At 49.2% G+C, this 23,932-nt stretch overlaps 1 protein-coding gene across 1 annotated transcript in view; it reads left to right on the top strand.

Annotated features, from left to right (window-relative positions):
* The window catches only part of ZC3H3 (zinc finger CCCH-type containing 3), a 132,232-nt gene that overhangs the window by 90,361 nt on the left and 17,939 nt on the right, over window positions 1-23,932 (top strand). Inside the window, exons 6-9 of the mRNA XM_069005590.1 lie at window positions 8,528-8,609; window positions 10,192-10,347; window positions 12,096-12,165; window positions 16,933-17,064. Coding sequence (XP_068861691.1) covers window positions 8,528-8,609; window positions 10,192-10,347; window positions 12,096-12,165; window positions 16,933-17,064 — 440 coding nt within the window. The remainder of the gene's footprint in view (window positions 1-8,527; window positions 8,610-10,191; window positions 10,348-12,095; window positions 12,166-16,932; window positions 17,065-23,932) is intronic.

The following is a 23,932-nucleotide window of genomic DNA, read 5'->3' as shown; positions in this document are numbered from 1 at the left end:
TGTGGAAAGCATTTGCTACGTGGCAATTAATTAAGCAAGCGGAATAATTGGGTTTCTCTGCTCACAAGGAACCTTTCCTTCATTTCTTTCTCCAGCTGCTAAGACGTTTTCCAGACTCTTGAGGAATTTCCATGAAATCAGGGAGAGAAGCAAAAGGTCCTGGGCAATGTAGAGTTTTACAAAGAAATACAAAAGACGAAGTACAAGATTGAAAGCAGCAGAAAGCAAATTAAGGTTTGACACTGTCCGGAAATCAGCCCTGACCCCAATCTCGGCACGAGCTGCCGCCGCTGCCGGCACAGGAATTGCACTCTGTGAGCTGGGACTGGCTCCAGCAGGGTTTTCCAAGCGTCCAGGCTGTTTTTCCAAAGGGCAAATCCTCACCTGCATGATTTCCTCATGCCCTGCTGAGGTTTTAGCTCTTGGTTGGCGAAAGGCTGGTGGCTTTGGGGACTCCAGAGGTGGCAGCCGGCCCATTGAGCAGTAGGATTTTATTTATTGGGGTTTTCAAATTTTCTCCATGGCCGTGGATTCCAGAGCCTTGGAGATACCCAGGATTGCTGAGCTCCCAAAAGTGGAGGTTTAAGAGGAGTTTTAAGTCCTCCCAAGCTGAGGCATCTCCCACACATTGTGATGGTGGCTGTAAACCTCAAAGGAACAAATTATTAATTAAAATGTGGTTGAGTTCAGCCTTCCAGAACTGGGAGGGGCTTTCCCTGGATCCAGATGCTCTCCCTGTCTCCATCCTGCTGTGTAACATCCCCTTCTTCCTCGGTTTCCCCACTCTGCTGAGACAGTGCTCAGCTGGAGAGCCTGAAGGTATTGAATCCTGGAATGATTTGGGTTGGAAGGGACGTGAAAGACCATCTTGTTCCAACCCCCTACCGTGGGCAGGGACACCTTCCACCAGACCAGGTTGCTCCAAGCCCCGTCCAGTCTGGCTTTGGACACTTCCAGGGATGGTGCAGCCACGGCTTCTCTGGGCAACCTGTGCCAGGGCCTCACCACCCTCCCAGGGAAGGATTTCATTCCCATATCCCATCTATCCCTGCCCTCTGGCAGGGGGAAGCCATTCCCTGTGTCCTGTCCCTCCATCCCTCATCCCAAGTCCCTCTCCAGCTCTCCTGGATCCCCTTTAGGCACTGGAAGTGGTTCTGAGTTCTCCCCAGAGCCTTCTCCTCTCCAGGCTGGACACTCCCAGCTCTCCCAGCCTGGCTCCAGAGCAGAGGAGCTCCATCCCCTGGAGCACCTCCGTGACTTCCTCTGGACTCCCTCCTCCACTGCATCCAGCTGGGGACGGGTGACAGATGCTCCTGAGCACGATTTGGGCTGCAGTGGGATAACTCCACAGTCTGAGATCTCCATGGTGCTGGAAGAAAGTGCTCCCTGGCCTCCCTGTTTACCAACTAATTTTAGAAGTGCTGAATGCCACAGAAATGCACTTCCCACTTCTTCAGGGATGATGAAATACTCAGCACTGCTCTTGGCTCACTGCCGCCCAGTGCCTGCGGGAATGATGCTCCTTCCTCTGAGCCACTCCTTTTTTCCAGAAGGAAAGGAGCGATTCAGGACTGGAATGTTTCCACCACCCATCTTCTGCCTTTGTTTTTAATGTCGGTGTTGTAAGAGAAATTAGGGAGGATTCTCTCTGGTGTGCCGGGCTTTATGTTTTCCCCTGGTCCATGGAAACATCCCAAGCTTCTTCTTTGTCCACCATGACCCACTTTCCTGTCTTCTGTCTTCAACAGACCTTGAATGTGTTGGGATCATGCTGGAGGGATAAGGAGGAATTTGGTGGAGATCAGCCCAATGCACTGAGGTGTGAAAGCAGGAAAATTTGGAATGTTGCTTTCCTCCGGTTTCTGCTGGTTTTGGCATTGCTGGTGCTGGGATCCACTTGTGCTCACTCCTTTTGAGGTGAATTCCTTATGTTTGGGATTCCTCCTGCCTCTTTAGAACTCAATCCCTTGGCTTCTTGAGGCTCAATCCCTTGGGTTTTGGGATTGTTTAATCCCTCAGACTCTTCAATCTCAATCTCTTGGGTTTGAGATTGCTCTGTCACTTACCCCTCTTGAACTCAATCCCTTGGCCCCTTTGGAAGTAATTCCCTTGGCTTTGGGATTGCTCAATCTCTTGCCCCTCTAGCTCAATTCCATGGCCCCTTCAGTCTCAGTGTCTTATCTTTGGGGTTGTGGGATCTCTTGGTCCCTTTTGAACTCTATCCCTTGGCCCCTTTTGTGCTCGATCCTTTGTCTTTGGGACTTCTCAATCCCCTTCCCCTTTTGAGCTCAATTCCTTCTCTCTGGGGTTGCTCAATCCCTTGGCCCCTTTTGAACTCAGTTTCATGGCCCCTTCAATCTCAAGGCTTTTTCTTTGTGATTGGGGAAACCTTTCAATCTCAATCCATTCAATCTCAATCCCATGGTTTTGGGATTCTTCAATCCTTTACCCCTTTTGAGCTCAGTTTCTTGGCCGCTTTGATCTCAATGCCTTCCGTGTCTTTGGGATTGAGGGATGCCTTGGCCCCTTCAGTTTCAATCCCTTGTTTTTGGAATTGTTCAGTCTCTTTGAGCTCAATCCCACAATTTTTTTGGGGCTCAGTCCCTTGTTTTTGGGATTCCTCCTTCTCTTACCCCTTTTTAGCTCAGTCCCTGGTTTTGGGGGTTACTGAATCTCTTACCCCTTTTGGCTGCAGTCCCATATATTTTGGGGATTGGTGAGTCAATTCCTTATCCCTTTCAAACTTAATCCCTTGTTTTTGGGATTACCCTTTCTCAGATCAGCTCCATGGCCCCCTCAATCTCAGTGCCTTGTCTTTGGGATTGTGGGATCCCTTGGCCCCCTTCCATCTCAATCCCTTGATTTTGGGGTTGTTCAATCCCTCAGGCCCTTTGAGCTCAATCCCTTGGCCCCTTTTAAACTCAATCCCTTGTCTTTGGGGTTCTGGGATCCCTTGGTCCCCTCGGTCTCCTACCCTTGATTTTGGGATTGCTCGATCCCTTACCCCTTTTGAGCTCAATTCCATGGCCCCTTCAATCCCAGTGCCTTGTGTGGGGATTATTTAATTCCTGACCTCCTCTGAGATCAATCCCTTGGCCCCTTTTGAGCTCTGTCCCTTGGTTTTGGGATTGCTCAATCCCTTTGACCTCTTCACCCTCATTTCCATGGTTTTGGGATTGTTCAATCCTTTTGTCCCTCTTGAGCTCAATCCTTTGGCCCCTTCAGTCTCAATGCCCTGGCTTTGGGATTGCTCAATCCCTTTCGCTTTATGAGCTCCATTCCTCAGCTCTGGAATTTCAGGGATCAGATCCTGCTCCAGGCTCCTGGCCCACATCTGCTCATACAACATCCAACCCAGAGGTGCTTCATTAATTGAAGCTGCTTCATTAATTGAAGTTGCTTCATTAATAAAACATTCATGACCACCTCACTCAGGGACACTGATGGGATGTGGGGACAATTGGGCAGGAAAACGGGAAAATCTCTGCTTGTTTAGCGGCAGCTCATCCGTTCTTTTTCCCTTGTCTTCTCCGGAATGAGGACTTGTGCTGTCCAGTGAGGGAAATAAATGACCCCCAGCAGCTGCGAGTGCTGATCCTCGGAATCTGCGGAACCCACTTAAATGAATAATAATTAAAGAAATAAATTTCCCTGAGTGCAGCCTCAAAACTTTCCGTTCAGCAATAAAGCCAAGGAGAGACTCGGAAAATGAATCGCTCGGCTCTTTCCAAAGGAAGCCGAGGTGGGCGAGGCGGGATGATAATGGGAACTATTAAAGGAGCCAGCGTGGTTTAAGGAAGCCTTTTCCAGGTCATGTGGGAACAGGCTGAGGAGAGGTGTGTGGTGATACTGTCACCTGAGGGATAAAAGGATTGAGCAGTCCCAAACCCATGAAATTGAGAGTGAAGGGGCCAAGGGATTGAGGAATCCCAAAGTCAAGGGATTGAAATTGAAGGGGCCAAGGAATTGAGCTCAAAAGGGGTCAGGGATTGAGGAATCCCAAAGTCAAGGGATTGAGATTGAAGGGGCCAAGGAATTGAGCTCAAAAGGGGTCAGGGATTGAGGAATCCCAAAGTCAAGGAGTTGAACTCAGTGAGCCAAAGGACTGAGCTCAGAAGGGGTAAGGGACTGAACAATTCCAAAACCACAGGATTGGTGAGCAAAAAATAACAGGAAGGTGGGAGGACCCTGTTGGGGTCATCCCCAAGTTGGAGCGCTGGCCAGCGGAGCTGATCACCTGCCTGCCATTGCTTGGGCAAACCCCTGATTGTTTCCCTCTGTGTGTAAGATTTCCATAAATTATCCTTGATTTGGGATGGTGGAAGTAGGTGAGAAGCAATGGGCTCAACACTCATCATTCTAATGATGTTCTCACCCTCTTGCCCATCCCTTGGCCCCATCGCATCCCAGCTCTGACTTTCTTCCTTTTTTTCTGCCTGTTTCATTTTTCTACACTGATTGATTTCCTCCATGGGGATGATTTCCATAAATTACCCTTGATGTGGGATGGTGGAAGTAGATGGGAAGCAATGGGCTCAACACTCATCATTTTAATGCTGTTCTCACCCTCTTGCCCATCCCTTGGTCCCGGATCATCCCAACTTTGCATTTCTCCCTTTTTTTGGACTGTTCCAGTTTTCTACCCTGGTAGTTTCCCTCCATGTGTAAGATTTCCATAATTTATCCTTGATTTGGGACGGTGGAAGTAGATGGGAAGCAATGGGCTCCGACACTCAACACTCATCATTCTAATGATGTTCTCACCCTCTTGCCCATCCCTTGGTCCCAGCTCACCCCAACTCTGGATTTCTCCCTTTTTTTTTTTTTTTTTTTTTTTGCTAAATCAGTTTTCCACAGCTTTTCCACCATTTAAAAGAAGTAAATTATTGGATAAGATGCTCAAACAGACCTTTCCATGAGATGAGGTCCTGATCCTTGAGTTGTGCCCTAAGAGCAATAAAGTCCTTCCTAAATAATTAAGCAGGTGATAATTAACTGTGATATTTGCAGCCAGTTTTTAATGCAAAGGAATATTTGGAATGTTCTTTTCCAGGTGTGTTTGTTGCATCCCAAGCCCTTGGGTGATGGGGAGCTGAGCAGGGGTGTTGGACTGGATGGGAGCATCCTGATATCCATGTGGGAATGCTGGAAAGCACTGAGTGTTGCTCCCGAGTGCAGTTCCTGGGCTGCCAAGGGAAATCTCTGCCAACCTTTCCCTGGAGGAGAAGGACCTTGAGCCTTGAGCTGTGTTTTGGGGTTATGGAAAAAAAAAAACCAGGATGCAGGAGATGGACCTGGACCCTCTTGAGCTGAGTTTTGGGATTAAGGATATGAAAAGGTCGTAATTAACTTATGAGTGTTGGTGGAGGGGTGCAGCATCCGACCCACTCGTTTTAATCACGTTTTTGTTTGACAAGGAGAAATCGTGCCTTTTTCTCCTTTTCCATCAAAAGCTGGAATTTCAAACGCTGAGCCGAACGCTGCGGAAAACACCGCGGGACCGCTTGGCTGTGGATTCCTTCCGAGGAGCAGGGAAAAAGAGAAGGAGTTAGGCTGTAGCCCCCGCTATTAATCATAGCTGTAATCATGCATTTAATGAACATGACAGCTCCTGCTCCCTCCGGAGAGACGCGCGGAGTCTCCCGGCTGGATTGGGAGCAACAATCACTTCTCACCGCGAGCCACCGGAGCCGCTGGAGCTGCCAGCGTCGGGCTGGGATGATGCATTAAGAGAAACAACCCCGTTTGCACGGGCTGTGGGTTTCCTTACGGATGATGCTCTTCCAAGCGACTGATTCATCACGAAAGGGGGAGAGAAATCCACCTGTCCCTTCCACAGGGTGGAAAATATCCCAGCTGATGCTGCTGTGCTGGGTGTAATCACTTCAGAAGCCCTTAATGTGCAGTTCTTGATGCTCTCCCCGGCAGCTTTTTGTATTTTCCTGCTTTTTTTTCCCCCTCTCTGTTCCGTTCCTGCTGCCTTGGAGCGTGCACAGGGGAGGAACTTGCCGTGGCACTTCTTTAAATTTCCACAGTGAGGGGACTTTGGCAATGCCAAGGATGTGGGAGTCACTCTCCTGATCTGACAGCACCGCTGTGTCCCGATGTTCTCCCCAGCTGGGAAGCAATTGAGGAGAAAAACGGGACAGGTCTGGGACTGGGATGTGCCCAGTGTTTTGTCTGGACAGAACGAGATTCCCAAAGTTGAGCCCTGGGGGCATCGTTTCAGCTTTTTGTTTAATTTAGGCCAGACTGCAGCAAATTTTGGCTCCTGATGTAAGAATTTAACCCTTCTCCTGTTTTTCATTGTCTTTTGATGTCCAGATTTCATCCCAATTTCAATAATACACCCTCCGATGCCAGGAATATGATTTATTAATGTATTTATTAATGTATTAATTAATGCAAATCACTTGTAGTGACCAATTTGGAATTCCGAGTTGACAACCTGCCTAAAAATCCAAATTTAGGCTCCTTGGACTTCCTGAAAAGTCGGGAACATCCAACCCCCTCTCTTGCACTCCCTTCTTGTTACTTTGATGCTCACAAAGCTTTTACTTGTATTTAGAGGTCTTTTCCACAATATAAAAGCTTCCAAAAATACCCTTGTGCTGGAGCCTGAGCTTTCTCCATAAATCCCAGTGGATGGTGAAATGTGTAATTACAGAGCTTCCTTGGGTTGGCTCCTCCTGGGAAATATTTGGGTGGTTTTCTGATAGTTTGGAGAGGATTTGCATGTGGGGTGAATAATTAGGGAGTAGTAAAGCGTGGATGGAGGGTTTCTTTTCCGGCTTCCAGGTGCTTTACCAGATCTGGGTGGATTTTGTCATGGGTAGGACCAGCCCTTGGATAGTTAAACTGCCTTTGGGATGTGAGTTAATTCCTGGGATGGGAGATGCACATCATATTAGAGCATGACTTCTTGCTGTAAGATAAAAACTGGGAAAAATCTCCCCAAAAAAATCATTCCATGGATGTATTTTTCCTACATAAAAATTCCAACCCACTGGCACGAGGCTGTTGGCCCCTTTTTTTAGTGTCTCTTTTATCTCTTTAGTGATTCCTCCTTTCTGGCCATGATGACCTTTAAGGTCACTTCCAGCCCGAACCATTCCACGATTCTGTGATTCCTGGACATGGATTCCAGGCTGCTTTAAATGGGAACGTGTTCATCCCTGTGTATCCACTTTATCCCCAAATACTAAATATTATGGGGGATCGGCCGCTGCCCTTGGGAGCTGATTCCTGGTATAGCCCATCCTGCTGAAAACAGAATTCCAAAGAGCTAAGGATGCTCCAGCCCTATCCTAATGGATTTTAATTTGGGGCTTTCTCCCTGCATCGTTTGGGAAGTCGACCTTGCTCTTAACTGAAGACGCTTCAGCGGCCTCTTTGGAGAGTCCCAAAGTTGACAGATGTTTATTGTAGCACTAAAAAAGATGCTCCTACAGCCTGGGACAAGAAGGAATTAAAAAAACCAGGGGAAAAAGCCCCTCTCAGTGGCGGCTCAAATGCCCCGTTGATGGAATTTGATGTGCGGAGGGAACAGATGGGGCTTTGCCGACGCCGGCAGCCGAGTGACAGCTCGCGGTGCCGCGCTATCAAATTCGACTCGCTCACTTCCCAACACGCCCGGGATGGCAGGTGAGTGACTGAGCCGCTCTCATCCCACCTGGAAAACTGAAATCCAGCCTTTCTTTCCCATTCATTCTTCCCTGCACCAGTCAAGGATGATTTAATTCCGTGCGTGCATGGATGGGAGCAGGCGCTGGGCTTCCCCGTCTGTTTGCGGGGAGTGGCCAAGCCAAGCGTGGAAATTTGCTGGATTGATAGTGGAAGCGTGGGATTTGCCTGGAGAAGTGTTTTGGCACGTTTGGGTGCTGAGGGGAAGAAATTCCTGCTGTGTTTGGGGCTGGCAAGGAGCACTTCTTCCGGCAGCTGCTCCAGAGCTGGGAAGTCCCTAAAGGGCATTTTCGTCCCTTGGTTCCCTGGGAGCTCCACACTTTGGGTTAAGTAAGATCATGGAATCATGGAACGGTTTGGGTTGGGAGGGATCATCCAGTTCCAACCCTCTGCCAGGGGCAAGGACACCTTCCACTATCCCAGGTTGCTCCAAGCCCTGTCCAACCTGGCCTGGGACACTTCCAAGGATGGGGCATCCATGGTTTCTCTGGGCAACTTTGCACCACAGCCTCCTCATCCTCCAAAGGAAGAATTTCTTCCTGATTTCCCATCTATCCCTGCCCTCTGGCAGTGAGAAGCCATTCCCTGTGTTCTGTCACTTCCAGTTCATGTCCAAAGTTCCTCTCCACCTCTCTTGGAGCCCCTTTAGGCACTTCAAGAGGCTTCCAGGTCTCCCTGGAGCCTTTTCTTCTCCAGGCTGAGCAACGCCAGATCTCCCAGCTTTTCCTCATAGCAGAGGGTCTCCATCCCTCTGATCATTTTTGTGGACCTAAGGTACTGAGGGCTGTGTTCCTGCAAAATTCCTTGATTCCAAGCAATGATCCATGTTTCTCTTTCTTTCCAGCATTGAGATTGCACTCCACACCCAGTCCTGGGATCTCTCCACCTGGCCTGAGCAGATCCTCAACGTGCCGATACATTGCCAGGTCTGTACTCGTGGGAAGCAGGAATGACATGCTCTGTCCTCGGAATTATGCTGAGGAGGGAGTCAGGAGCTTGAGGAGCAGCTGTTGAACTGGAGGGTGATATGGCAGAGCTCTGGCTGCTGCTTTTCTTCAGCTTCTACTTCAAGGTGGTTGTAAGCTCAGCCAGAGCCTCCCAGGAAAGAATTCCTTCCCAATATCTGAGCTATCCCTGCCCTCTGGCAGTGGGAAACCATTCCCTCTTGTCCTGTCCCTCCATCCCTTGTCCCAAGTCCCTCTCCAGCTCTCCTGGAGTCCCTTTAGGCACTGGAAGGGGCTCTGAGGTCTCCCTGGATCCTTCCCTTCTCCAGGCTGGACATTGCCAGCTCTCCCAGCCTGGCTCCAGAGCAGAGGGGTTCCATCCTTCAGAGCATCCCTGTGGCCTCCTCTGGACTCACTCCAGCAGCTCCACATCCTTCTGCTGTTGGAGACCCCAGAGCTGGAGGCAGCTCTGCAGGTGGGGTCTCACCTGAGTGGGGCAGAGGGGCAGAAATTCCCCCTTTCCTGCTGCCCACATTATGGGATCAGCCCAGGACATTCTGGGCTCCCATGGCTGGATCATGTGGAGCTTCTCATCCACCAACACCCCCGAGTCCTTTTCCTCAGGGCTGCTCTCCATCCGTTCTCCACCCAGCCTGGATTTGTGCTCGGGATTACCCTACACACATCCAGGACCCTACACTTGGCCTTGCACCTCCTTTTAACCCAGGAGCTGCAGACAACCAACAATTACAGAGGTAAAAATGTGCATTTCCTCTGAAAATGAGTTCCTTGAACCTGTATTTTTCATGGATTATGCACTGTGTCCTCAGCAAACTGGAGCTGACTGTGACCTACCACCGAATTATCTGCTCAGAGAGATCTGATGTGCCCCTCATGGTTTGTGTTCACCCGGATCTCAACACTTCCCCTCTTCCACCTGGTCCCACACATCCCTAGAGCTGCTGGGTAATTCCCTCTGCAGCTGGAAGCTCATGGAAAACGTGTTATAAGCAACTTCTGAGCTCCTTAAGTAGCTTCTAGTGGGGCCAGGCAATTAAAAAGGAGTTTTTCTACTCTTTGGTGGTACTTTTTGTTCCTGTGGCCATCACGTAGGTCCTTGTTCTTTGAAGTTCATGAGCAGGTGCCCACTTGAAGGCCATGAATAGCATCAGGCCCAGCTGGTGGGACACGTGCTGAAGAGCCCTCCAAGTCATTCAGCCTTGGTATCCTGTGCTGCACAAGGAGGGGATGTTTCCTTCCTCACCGTATTCCCATAAAGTGTGGGAAACTCTCTCCACGCTCATAAAATCTGAGCAGAGAATCAGAGTTATGGGGATGGGAAGGGATCTCACTGGTGACTGTGGTGTTATCTTGCAGATTTTTAATGATTTGGGGTAAAATTGGCCAAAATTTGAAAATACTTAAGGGCTTGAACTTCCTGAATATTTCACTCTCCAAAGTGGGGCTCCTCCGTCGTTTCAGGTGTTGTTGAGGTGTCTTCTCCACGTCATCGTGATGTTGGAGCTGGAAGTTTTCCCTGACCGTGTCCCTCTTTCTCCTTCAGCCGTGCTGTGCAGAGGAGCTTGGCCATCATCCGTCAAGCCAAGCAGAAGAAAAAAAAGAAGGAATACTGTATGTACTACAACCGCTTTGGGAAGTGCAATCGAGGCGAGAACTGCCCCTACATCCACGATCCAGAGAAAGTGGCTGTCTGCACCAGGTAGGGATGGACACGGCGTCGCGGTAAACTGGGACGTTGGGTGGCTTTGGTGCTTCCTCGTGGGATATTCCAAAGGGAAACAAACTGATGACAGAGATGTAGGATAACAAGGATGGGAGTTTTGGGTTAGGTGTAGGTTCTGCACTGCTGGGTTGGAAGGACGAGGACAAGAAGAGGCCACAGAAGCAGGGAATTGTTTTTGGTTGGAAAGGACGTCAAAAGATCATTGAATTCCAACCCTCTGCCATGGGCAGGGACACCTTCCACTATCCCAGGTTGCTCCAAGCCTCACTCAGCCTGGCCTGGAACACTTTTAGGGATCCAGGGGCAGCCACAGCTTCTCTGGGAATTCTATTCCAGGGCCTCACCACCCTCACAGGGAAAAAGTATCTTCCCAATATCCCATCTATCCCTGCCCTCTGGCAGTGGGAAGCCATTCCTCCTTGTCCTGTCACTCCATCCCTTGTCCCAAGTCCATCTCCAGTTCTCTTGGAGCCCCTTTAGGCACTGGAAGGGGCTCTAAGGTCCCTTTGGAACCTTGTTTTCTGGATGACTTGAGCCCTTGCCCTGACCATACTCTGGGTTATTCCTTCAGGAGCATTCCTCAGATCTGCTCAAATCCCTACAACAGGTTTGAATCCCTCAGCCTGTGACGTCGTGCAGCTCCGAGACTCGGTGATTTATTCCAGGAGAACTGATCCATCTTGGCATCTCATTAGACATGCCCAAGAGTTGATTAAACTCTATTATGAGTCATTTAAAAAGTGCAGAAAAGCCAACTCCACTGATGAACTCCTGGAGTAATTTCTCCATAAAATTTCTGCTGTGCTGGAATCACTTGGAAGTTGCTCAAAGCTCGATGGGGATGGATAGAGGAGGGGAAGGTGATTTATTGTTTTTTTAACTGATTTTACTCCTTCTCACTCATTCTCCCATAACAAATCCCATAACTCCTTGCCTACTTCAGGAATTGTGCTCCTTGAAGTCTTTTGGGTCTCCATCCTGTCTCATTTCCGTGGATCCGTGTTGTTGGAGGACAACAGTGATTTTTCCCAGTTTTTTGTCTCCTTATCCCAGTTCCTTGATCTCCAATCCCATTCTTTAGCATTCTCTTATAATTTTTTAGTTTTGTTTATCTATCTGCTCTCACTGTGGTCACTCCTAGGAAAACTCTGACTCCAAACATCCTCATGTGCTTTGAGATCCTGGTTCCTGTTCTGGGCCTGTTTTTGCTCCTCCTGGTCATTGGTCACTCACACCCGGAACTTCATCCAGCATCTCATAGAATGGGATCATAGAATCCTGGAATGGTTTGGACTGGAAGGGACCTTCAAGATCATCCAATCCACCCCCCTTGCCATGAGCAGGGGCACCTTCCACTATCCCTGGTTGCTCCAAACCCTGTCCAACCTGGCCTTGAACACTTCCAAGGATGGGGCATCCACAACCTTTCTGGGCAACTTGAAGTAATCAGGGCTTTAGGAACGACCTTTCTCCTTCTGGGAGCATCATGTCTGAATTTTGGGATCCAAGCCTTGCTGTACCTACTAATGAGCAGCCAAATATGATGAAAGAATAGAATCCATCAGGAATCATCAGTTGCTCTTCCAGCGAGAGGGATCTGTAGTTTTTTATGGTGTGAAATGGGTTTTGTGGACAAGCTCAGCAACAATTCTGTGGTTTTGTACAAAACCATGCATTTTGTGACCCAACTCTTGTTCAACCCTCTCCATCTGCTTTACCTCCAGGTTTCTCCGTGGCACGTGCAAGAAGACGGATGGGACCTGTCCGTTTTCCCACAAGGTGTCCAAGGACAAGGTCTGTATGACTTCCCAACGGGAATGTGGTTCTGTGTGCAAGGGGGTGGTTGGAGGAAGGTTCTTCCTCACTGAGTGCTTCCAGCTGAGTTTGGAGTTTCCTTGCTGATCTGTTCAGGCTTCTGAATCATGACAGAACCATGGAATGGTTTGGGATGGATGGGACCTTCAGGATCATCTCATTCCAACCCTTCTGACATGGGCAGGGCCACCTTCTGCTGTCCCAGGTTGCTCCAAGCCCCATCCAACCTGGCCTTGAATATTTCCAGGGATGGGTCATCCACAGCTTCTCTGTGCCAGGGCCTCACCACCCTATGGTTGAGGTCTAGAAAGGACCTGTGAGGTCTTAGAGGTCTAAAAAAGACCTCCAAGATCATCAAATCCATTAAGTTGCGTCTAATCCTTCCCTACTTCCATAAGGTCACATTTCCCTGGAAATCCCTCTGTGCTGGGGTCAGAGGATGTTTTAACAAACAGAACTTGGAGGTATAAATTAATAAAACTTAATTTCTAAAAATCCAAGCAGCAAAATCAGGTTCAAACTGTGGCAGAACTCTGGAGTTCATTGTTTTCCACCTTGCTGATGTATTTGGAGCTCCGTGGTTTTATTACACAAGGTGGGAAAAAAAATAATCCGGGATTTTTATCTTGGGTTTATCAGTGATGATTTAGCACCTCAGCCTGTGCTCAGTGGCTGGGATCTCCACTTGGATGTAGCTTTGGAGACTCCAGCATGGAAGCTGAGGTGCCTGAGGCACGTTCCTTGTCTGTGGGGAGCTCATAAGTTACCCGGGAAGTCGCTCTGAGTGAGACACGGAGCACCAGATGTTTTTTACATGGATTTCTCTTCAGAGTCATTTAATCACGAGTACATAAAACAGGGACGGGGACAGCTGCATTCCCTGGCTTGTGGCGTGCCAGAGCAGGAATGGGGATGAGGGTTGATAGATGGAAAAAAGGACAGTTTGGGGATTTTTTTTTCATCCTGTAACAGAGTCAGACTTCAGAAATAAAGAAGCCAAGAATGAAGGAAGCTTTTCAGTGGGATTGGCTGTTGGTTTATCCGAAATTATTGTAATTAGTGAGGCCAACAACTTCTTGTCATCCAAGTAAACGATGCGCAACCCTCTGCCCGTGCCTCTGTGCCGAAGAATTGAAATCCATCCACGGAACCATAAACTCCAAATTAAATGGAATTTCAGAAGGTGGCAAAGCCATTTATGGTCCCAGGGCAAAAACCTGGATGAAACTTGGGAATTGGACATGCCCAAGGAGCTGTTGCAGTTGGTGGTTTATCCACCGAAGGATGTGATGGTTGGATGTGGATGAATTTGTGGTCTCTGTACCCAGGAATATTCCTCAGCATGTTTAAATTCCTGGTGGAGATGTGGCCTCAGTTTTCCCTCCAGGAACGCTGGTGTGTCTTGGTCCCTCAAGGAGGACCTCAAAATTTGGCTTCTGGGCTCCATTTTGGATGGATAAATTGAGGATGATGGAAAACTCAACCTTTAACTGCACCTCACCACTTAGAGAAGAATAACGGCGATATTGTGGTAATAAAAGTGAGTTAAAAAGGAGCGACCACGTCAAGGAGCTGTTTGCCAATTGCCTTTTGGAGACAGAATCCCTGGGATGGAATCCCATGGGACGTAGTGACCTCAGCCCATCTCACCTTTATCCTGAGCTAACGAAGCATCGCCTAAACTCAAGATGAATCATTAATTAACAAACCAAAATCAAAGCAGGCAGTGCCAGCTCTGAAAAGCTTTCGGAGCACGTTTTTCCTGCCATGCTCCGTTGGGAAGGGGGATTATTTTTCACAGGATTAACCACCCTGATAGGGGTTCAAAGGTCTCCCTGTTTGCCACCTTGTCATCAGCTAGGGCTGGAAGAGAAACAACCTCCTCCATGGAGTTCAAACTTGTTCCAGGGTGATTTATTGCCACAGGAATGCTGCTTCCCAAAGCGAGAGGCAACTTTGCTTTCCAAGTCCTGGAGCTTCCCATTAACCCAGGTGATTCTTGGCAAAGGTGGCTTCTCCCTCATTTATCAGGGCTGGGAAAAGCAGGTGAAGGCTCTCAGCAGAGGAAGGAAGCAGTTTTCCTCCTGCTTGTGGAGTTTTTGGAGCAAATCCCACCTTTTCCTCAGGTAAGGGATTGTGTGGGGTTGGTTTTTGGCTGTTTGAGTTGAGGTTTTAATGCGATTCCTGGTTTTTTTCCATGTGGGATGATGTGGTGGTTTGGGAATTCCTGATTTTGTTGGTCCCCTCAATTTCACTTTGTGGTTATTGGAGAGGGACACCCCAAAACCTCCTCATCAGAGGAGCTTCAGGTTGTTGTGTATTTCACCTCAGTGGGATTTTACTGGGATGGGGTATCCAATCCAGGAGGTGAGGGATCAAGGGCTCGCAGGGTTTGGCTCTTGGTTTCAGGACAAAACCATTCCTCAACCTTGGTGCACTGCCATGCCTCAGTTTTCCCACTGAAAAATGGAAATAGTCACTATTTTCTATAGGGAAAATCCCTGTTTTCTATGGGAAATCACATGGATTCAGCTGTTGCAGCAGCAGGGAGCTTTTCCCCATCCTGCTCCAAGAAGGGAATGGTCTCCAGGATGGAGGACAGCTCCAGATGGTCACGGAGCTTTGCAGATCTAAACTCCAGTGGTTTCCATCACCCTCTGGTGATGGAAAAAAGAGCCTGGAGAAGAGGGAAGGCTTTTCTTCTTCTGCCACGGGCAGGGACACCTTCCACTATCCCAGGTTGCTCCAAGCCCCGTCCAGCCTGGCCTTGGACACTTCCAAGGATGGTGCAGCCACAGCTTCTCTGGGCAACCTGTGCCAGGGCTTCACCACTTGAGGGATTTTCCTCCACAGAAGACTCAGGCAGAGCCTTTGGTGAGAAGCATCCACTGAAGTGACACACAGGGAATTTTTCCACAATGGACCAGAGCCACTGACACATCCCAGCTATGGGGAGAAACCAGGAAATCGTAAGGAAGCGAAGGTTGCCAGAGGCTGGGACTCGAGCAGCCGCCCGCTGCTGTTCCAACAGCTTTTCCCCTTGAGGAACTCGGAAAGAATCAGCATTTTTCTCCCTAATAGAGCTTCAAAACTCAGTTGTGAGCAATTTGGAGGCTCACGTGGAGTTTCGGGTTCATTTAGCTGCTGTCTCCAGAGCTTGTAGAGAGTCAAAGCTGTCGAAGGCGGCCGCAGCGCCCCAGTGCCTTGAATTAATGTTATTGTTATTTGTGTGGACGTGCTGGGGTGCAAACAAGGTTAATTGAAATGAGAGCGCTGCTTCCTCTTGATAATGGCTCGGTCTTGACAGCGAGGAGGAGTTTATTTTTGTCAGAGAGCTGCCTTTATTATCCCTTTTTATTAGAGCTAATTTGGGCTCTATATCAAAAACTACATTAAGGGAATCGTTTACGGTCACACCACCAGCACCGCCAAAGATCGCCCCAGAGCCCTGTCCTTTATGTTAATGTCTGCAGTTAAAAGACAATTAAAAATAAACTCTCCTCTTTTAAAGCACCCTTTGTTTTCTTTCCTCTCGGCCTCCAGCGAGGCAATTTAGTTCAACCCTTAATGTGTCCTTCAGGGATAAGGGATTTTTCCAGATAGCCCCGGCCGTGGTTATTGCAGGATCGTAAATATTGGTTGGGGGATGCTTGAACTGGTGGGACCAGGATGCTACTGGTGAATGGAGGGATCAATACCACGCCGAGCAGTGAGGAAATTCGGGATGTAGGAGCAGGAGGAGCCAGACCTTCGGGAAGCTCACGTTCCCGGCGGCAGCTGCCTGGTTGGGGCGGGAAGCGGGAAGCTGCCGGAGGTAGCCGGTGAGTTAAGGATGCTGAAATATGGCAGCAGGCTGGTAATTTGTTTTTAATGATAACAGCTGGCAGAAGGTGAAGTTTGTGCTTTGAGGACGATGAGGAGAATCCTTGCTCCGTCGGTTTTCCCCGTCGGCTGTCGCGCTGCGGAAGCTCGGGAATGCGGGAGCGCGGCATCAGGGATCTTCTCCGTGTATCCCGCTGCTCTCCTTCTCCAATGCTCGTGGCAGGAGCCTGGGCTCTCCTCCTCCTTCCCCTCCCTCCCAGAGCATCCCTTCCCCAGTGCACAGGGACAGGCATCACAGCCCTGGGGAATTCCAGGATAATGCCTTAGAATGATACATCCCCCCAAAATCCTTGCGGAGGTGCTTTTATCCCCCCTTTCTAGGAACCACCTTTTGGGCCTTTATCCACCCCCCCTTCCAGCCAGCTCCGTTTCCACAGAAGAGCAAAATGGGAAGCACCCCCAGGATGCCGTTTTGGCCTTTGTGATGGCCAGAATTCCCTGTGGGATGTTGCAGCCGGGCTGGGTGTGATCCCTGCGCTGCTGTTCCCATCTCCACTGCTGCATCATCCCTTGGGAAGGGTGTTCCCGGAGTTTGTGACATTCCCCCAGCCCTTCCCTATGCTGTCCAGAGGGAATTTTCTTCCTCGTGGCAGATTCCAGCTTTTCACCCTCTCTCCAGCATCCTGAAGGATGCTGAGGGAAGCGCCTTTGCTGCCTGCGTATCCAAACACGAGGAACACGTAATACCAGGGAGCTGCCTTGCAGGAAACCAATGGAAGAGCTAAAAATACCTCTGGGATCAGTGGCTGGCAAAAGATTTCTATTTATTTTACACTTGTCACGCTTTTATTTCAGGTCTGGGGGTTGCAATGATTCCGAGTCACGGGTTTAGGGAATGCTGACGGATTTCTCCTCCTCTTGCAGATGCCGGTGTGTTCTTACTACTTGAAGGGGATCTGCAGCAACAGCAACTGCCCCTACAGCCACGTCTATGTGTCCAGGAAGGCAGAAGTGTGCCAGGATTTCCTCAAAGGATATTGTCCCATGGGAGAAAAGGTAAAGAGGGATTTATCCCAGATCTCGGGGGCCAAAGCTGAAGCCATGAGCAGCTTCCTGCACAAGCTATGGCACCACAGGGAAGAGCTGGAAGCTGCTCAGCACCTGGATGCGATGAACTGCAGTCCTGTGCTTTTCCAAAAGGTTTTGGCAAAGTGGTTTTGATTGGGAAAAAAGGGAAAGAAATCAGCTCATCAGTGTGCTGGCGTTTCCCTGGGAAGAGCTTCCATGGGGTGTCCGTGTTATCAGTGTCCGAGCTGGAAGCACCTGCCCTGAAAACCCCTCACTTAAATAGATGAAAAATGAAGGAAAATGTTTAGGATTCCCTGTTTCACCTAGAAAATCCATAGGTATTAATGCTTGTTTTCTGCACTGGCTCTGTGGCAGGTTACAACGTGAGCCTTAAATCCTATGGTTTAGTTTTAGGAGCAAGACCAGCCTCGCTCAGCCAGCTGAGCATCCAGCTATGCGTGGGGGATTCATGGAGCCCCCTCCAGGTCCTGGGGGTGGTTTGGATCCGTGGATCCTCCATGGACTTCCTGTGCACCCTGGGGAGAGTTGCAACCTCATGCATGAGCTTTTCATATCCGATGCAACGTGGAGCTTGTGGGAGCAGCTTTCCTGGAGCAGGGCTTAGAGCCAGCTGCCATTTGCTGTTCCAAAGGAATTTGAAAGACACAGGATCTCACTTTTTTGTGTCATGGCTAAGGGAGAGGGTTGGCCATGCCTTGGGAATCCTTGTTCCCTTGGGAATCCACGTGACTGTCCTGACTCCTCTTTGCTGTTTTCCAAATGGGTTATGGTGTGGGATTTCTGCTCATCCTTGGACAATTGTGACCAGCAGGAAAGGGGGAATTCTGCCTCCCTGCCCCACTCAGGTGAGACCCCACCTGCAGAGCTGCCTCCAGCTCTGGGGTCCAACAGCAGAAGGACATGGAGCTGTTGGAGCAGGTCCAGAGGAGTCCATGGAGATGCTCTGAGGGCTGGAGCCCCTCAGGCATGGAGCCAGGCTGGGAGAGCTGGGAATGTCCAGCCTGGAGAAGGATCCAGGGAGAGCTTCTGGAGCCCCTTCCAGTGCCTAAAGGGACTCCAGGAGAGCTGGAGAGGGACTTGGGACAAGGACCTGGAGTGCCAGGACAAGGGGGAATGGCTTCCCACTGCCAGAGGGCAGGGATGGATGGGATATTGGGAAGGAATTCTTCCCTGGGAGGGTGGTGAGACCCTGGCACAGGTTGTCCAGAGGAGTTGTGGATGCCCCAGAGGGCTCTTCTCCTCCTTCTCTCCATCCCGGTAGCGCTTGCTGTCAGAGGTAAAACCCATCAAGAGAAGCCGTAGGTGCTCAGATCCCACCAGCGTGGTCACCAGCCTGTCCCAGAATCCAAACACAACACTGGATGGAATCCTAGAATCATTTAGGCTGGAAAAGACCTCTAAGGTCATTGAGCCCAGCTTTTAACTCAGTACTGTCAAGCTCCACTAAACCCTGTCTGGTGTTTTCCCCATCCTTTCCCGAGGAGAAACCACCAAAGAGCAGAAACCAGGGAAAAAAGCCAAAAGGAAGAGTTTTAAGGAAAGCAGGACATCAGCAGCAGTGATGAGAAGCTCCAATAAATTAGTCTGGGCCTAATTACTTTTTGTGGCAGCGCGTGGAGGGGGACTTGATGCAGGATAAACATTCCCTCAGAAGGAAAACACAGGCATCCTGCCACCTCCCTCCAGCACAGCGCCAACCACGCAGGCAGGGTCCCGACAATTATTTTTAAAATATTCCAATTTAAATGAAAATATAAAAGAGATATTTAGAATATTTATTCTATTAGGAAAAGTGCTTACGGCGTCACTTTTGGAATGTCGGGAAAGCATTCTCCTCCAGATGATGGATAGCAGCCTGTAATTATATATGGGGAGAAATTGCTGAGCGGGCCATATTTAACTGGGGAGGAGAAATTCCAGCTTGGGCCATTAAGGGTTAATTTTATTCTCTAAATAATATAAAAAGTGCTGAGTCCGTGCCTTTGCTCCAAGTAGAAAGTCCTCAAATGGACCCCGGAGAGTTTATAATATTCCACTGAATCAAGGAAAAATGTTAACCTTGCTTCATAAAACGATGGCTTGTTAAAGATGCGCAGTCCCTTTTCTTGTGAATTATTTAGGATGGGAGTAAATCTTCCCTCGTTCTGCCTTTCCCTGTCCGAGGAATGTTGGTTTGAAGTGCGAAGAGCACAGAATGCGAAGGTGTACGACTCCGGTGGAGCATCCTGGGTGGATAAACTCCAACAGGGATGGTCCATAATTAGGAATTTAGGTTGTTTTATGCTGATATTTGGCACACTGGGCTCTTCTCCCAGTCGTGTTTTCCTCTTTGTGCTCTCGCAGAGAAACACAGTCCGTGATTTTCAGCAGACCTCCATCAAAAATGTCCATTATTATCCATAATTTATGACGTGTCGTTGGCAGTGTTGTCTCTCAAGTGCTTCCTAGGATGTGCTGCAGAATTCTCAGGACAAGTCCACCTTTGACCCATTCCATGTGCTGTAATTCCAAATGCTCTTCTACAAATGATTCCAGGACCGACCTGTTCCGGCTTATCAAGGACTTAGAATTAAGTGAGAAAGCTTTAATTTTGCATTCCCAAGTCCTTTTTTCAGGAATGTGGACTGTAGAGGGTCTAAATTCACCCTTGGGGACTGGGGACAGCTCCTGTACGAGACCATGACCACGTCCTTCATTAAGGGGATGTTACCCCAAATATTAAATAATTTGTCAGTGTTGGACCTGATGATCTTGGAGGTCTTTTCCAACCTAAATGATTCTGGGATTCTGTTTCCAAAAGGGAGCTGGTGGCAGAGCAAGGACCTTGATTTCCAGCATTCCTACAGGTTTCTTGGTCATGGGTTGGGAAGTTTCTCCCCCATGTGTGCTTCCTAAAGGGATCATCCCTGAACATGTCATACGTGTCCCGTAAAGCCAGGGAGCGATTCCCACCTTGGAGATCTCTGTCCCAGTTTTCCTGGAGCTCCCTGCCCTTGCCTGGCATCCTGACCTGGTCGTGCTGGGAGGGGCTGGTCCCTCTGGCCTGGCCACCTGCACTGGAGGAAGCCCCAAGAGAGAAGTGGGAAGAGAGGGAGAAATGGGGCCTCTTGCGGGTTCTCCCCAGGGTTTTCCGGACATGTTTTAATGAGCTGCTCTACGGTCAAAGCTCCTCTCTGGTTCCTCATCCCTCCTCCCATATGGGGCCTCGTGCAGGGGCTTGGAGCAGGAGCTCTCTCGGAGAGGATGGGATGAGGCTGGTGCATGTAAGGGATGAGGCAGCACCAGTGGGTGAAGCTGCCTGTGGTGGGGTGACCCCAGAGCAAGGGACAAACAGGACGAGACATTGGATGGAGACATTTTGGATGCCCCATCCCTGGAAGTATTCAAGGCCAGGTTGGATGTGGCTTGGAGCAACATGGGATAGTGGAAGGGGTCGCTGCCCATGGCAGAGGGTTGGAACAGGATGGGTTTAAGGACCTTTCTACCTAAACCAAATTTGGTGGCAAACCATGGGCTAGGATCTCTGTGTGGCCAAGAGCCTGGAACTGGGAATTATGACAAGCGCTTGCATCACATCCATAAGCAGTCCCAAAGCTGCCTTGGGATTTGCTTTACAGGCACAAAAGATGAAGGAGGGTAGATTAAGATGGGATATTGGGAAGAAATTCCTCCCTGTGAGGGTGCTGAGGCCCTGGCACAGGGTGCCCAGAGAAGCTGTGGTTGCCACATCCCTGGAAGTGTCCAATGCCAGGTTGGGTAGGGCTTGGAGCAACCTGGGATAGTGGAAGGTGTCCCTGCCTGTGGCAGGGGGTTGGAATGTGATCATTGAGGTCCCTTCCAACCCAAACCACTCAATGATTCCATTGCTGCATCTGGAAAATTGTTTTGTATTAAATAATCTTCCCCGCTCCGTGTCCATTAGCACCAGAGCCACATTAAATCCTTCTCTCCGGATTGTTTCCATCGGCTGCCTTGGAGCCTGTGGGTAAATTGTTCCCTCGTGGGAACTGTTAAACAGTAAGACACAGTGAGATTAAACAACGAGGCTTCCCTGGAAAGGCACAGGGAGATGTGCTGGAATAAATCATGGATAAGAGGGGAATCTGTTCCCATCCCTCTGGAATCCCGACTGGCATGACCAGCCTTGTGATGGTGAAGCTTGACCAGGGGATCTGCCATGGCAGGAGGGCTGAGCTGTGCTGGGACCGCTCATCCCAGCTCATCTTATTCCTAAATTCCATCTTTTTGTTGGACAAACAGCTTTCACCAAAGCTCTGATTTCCTCCTTATCCATGTAAAAAAATATGGGACGGGGCAGGGCCAGCCCTGCCTGAGGAAATGCTGCTTCCTTGGGAAGAATAATTTTCCTCCCCCAGGTGGAGCTTGGTGGTTTTTTTGCAGTGGCAGCTGCTTGATTTTGCTGTAGAAAATTGAAATGTGGGGATTTTTCTCAGCTGAAACCTCGTTCTTGTGTGGTTTTTTGTGTGTTTGGTTGGTTATTTTTTCCTTTTTGGGTAGAAGTTCAACAATTTCCCACCAGAAACTTACTTTGTGTGTCTGATACATTCAATTTGCCACGTTTCTTTAGAAAAAGCCACATGATCTATGTGACAACAGTAAATATTAAATGTCTGGGGGGTTTTCCCTTAATTATCCACTGATGGAGAGCAGCAGCCTGGGATCCTTGTTTTCCTTAAACTTTTATCATGGAAAGGTGAAGCTCAACACTGTTCACGCTTTCTGTTCTCAGCTGGTTTTTCTGCTTCAACCAGCATTTTTCTTTCCTCACAGCCATCAGATCTTGGTGTTTCTGGGTCTTTTGTCCCCCCCTCCTTTGATCCCAGGTTGACTCCCAACCAACTTGGCTTTTCCTTGAGGAACTCTTGAACTAAAGGTTGTCCAGCCCTGGCACAGGTTGACCCAGGAAGTTGTGGAATACTCATTCCTGGAAGGGTTGAACATCCCTGTGGATGTGGCTCTTGGGGACATGACTTAGTGGTGGCCTTGGCAGTGCTGGGGGAATGGGATTTTCCGACCTAAACAATTCCCTGATTCTATAATAATTTGGAAATAGCTGATGGAGAGCTCTGCCTTTGATAGCTGGTTTATAGTCCACTGCAGCTGTATGAAAATCAACTACAAAAGCAACTTCATTTCATTTATCCTTAATTTTGGCTCTGATGTTTGGACAGATGTTTTCTGGGAGCTTGATTTGGGATTTTTTTTTCCCATAATGTTTCGTAGAAATCCTCAGTCACCAAACTGATGAGTAAGTGAAATTTTTATTTAAAATAAGAAGTCTGTAGGATTGGTGATGGGGCTGTTTTTAAGGTCATCAGTAGTGTCCAGGATGGATTTGAGCCAGCTGAAATCTCTCCACCTTCATCCCATTGCTTTGCTGGGAATGTTGAGTCCTTGTCCACGTCCTCTGGGCAAGGAATGCTGCTGCTAAGAAATGATAAATCCCAGTCGTGGCGATGGGATCTTCCCATTGGAAGCACTTTGTAGCCTTCAGAAGAGGTTTAAAACCAATCAGGATTCTTCCATGGCCAATCCTATCCTTGTATCTCTATGGAAATCTTGTGGGTTTCCAGTTGTATCTCGTAGTTTGTAATGGGATAATGAGGGTTCTTATTGTTCCTTTAATTTAACTGTAGCATCTCCAACAGAATTCCTATCCTTACGTTAAAGATGGGGCTTATCAGGATGAACTGGAACTGCTTAATAGCCTGGGATTGTTGATAACAGCACCAAGATAAATCCCAGGCTGTGATTTTCTCTTTCTTACACTTTAATATCTTTGTAGAAGGAAGTGGGGCACAAAACGTGAAAATTGGGAAGTTTGGGAGAAAAGCAGCCACAGAATCACAGCTCTAAAGTGGGAATGTAGTGATGAGGCGGAGAGTTCCTGATTTCAGCCTGAACTTCTGTAGAGATGAACACAAAACCCAGCAGATTTGGTCTTTGCTTCCTGTCTGGAATCTCCCTTTGATTTGATCTGTTCTCTGTCGGAAAATCCCCACATCCTGTGAGCAGCGGGTGATTCCCAGGATCACAGAATGAGTCAGGTTGGAAGGGACCACAATGGAATCATCTGGTCCAACCTCCTTGCTCCAGCAGGGCCATCCCAGAGCACGTGGCACGGGATTGTGTCCAGGTGGTTCTGGATTATCTCCAGCAAGGGAGACTCCACGTCCTCTCTGGTCTCTGTTCAGGGCTTGGTCACTGCACAGGGAAGAAGTTCTTCCTCATGTCCAGGTAGAATTCCCTGGGATCAGTTCCTGCCCGTTCCTCTTGTGCCATTGCTGGGCCCCACGGAGCAGAGCCTGGTCGCTGCTCTGAGCCCTCCCTGCAGGCAGGGACAGACAGGGATGAAGTCCCCTCTCAGCTGTGTCTCCTCTTGAGGCTGAACAGCCCCAGCTCCCTCAGCCTTTCCTTGTAAGGGAGATGCTCCAGTCCCTTCATCATCCTCATTGTCCTCCTCTGGACCTGCTCCAGGAGTTCCGTGTCTCCAGCTCTGGACAGAGCACTCCGGATGTGCCTCATCTGTGCTGAGGAGAGGGGCAGGATCACCTCCCTCAACTTGCTCTTCCTAATGCACCCCAGGATCCCATTGGACTCCTTCCCTGAGCCACCTGGAACCAGGCATGTGGTGGAGCCCCATCATCCCTGATGGAGGTGACACTGTTGGGAATGTCCAGTGGGTGTCTGCCTTGCTCCACACCCCGCAGTGATGATTTGGGGTTGGGAATTACCATCGATGACAAGCCTGTGTGAAAGTGTCTCCGTCGTGGCTTTGGAGTGGGGTGGATGGGATTGTGGGGGTCCCTGGTGG

This window comes from Aphelocoma coerulescens, chromosome 2 (genome assembly GCF_041296385.1).
Source record: "Aphelocoma coerulescens isolate FSJ_1873_10779 chromosome 2, UR_Acoe_1.0, whole genome shotgun sequence".
Taxonomy (NCBI): Eukaryota; Metazoa; Chordata; class Aves; order Passeriformes; family Corvidae; genus Aphelocoma; species Aphelocoma coerulescens.
This window is presented reverse-complemented; position numbering and strand designations above follow the sequence as displayed.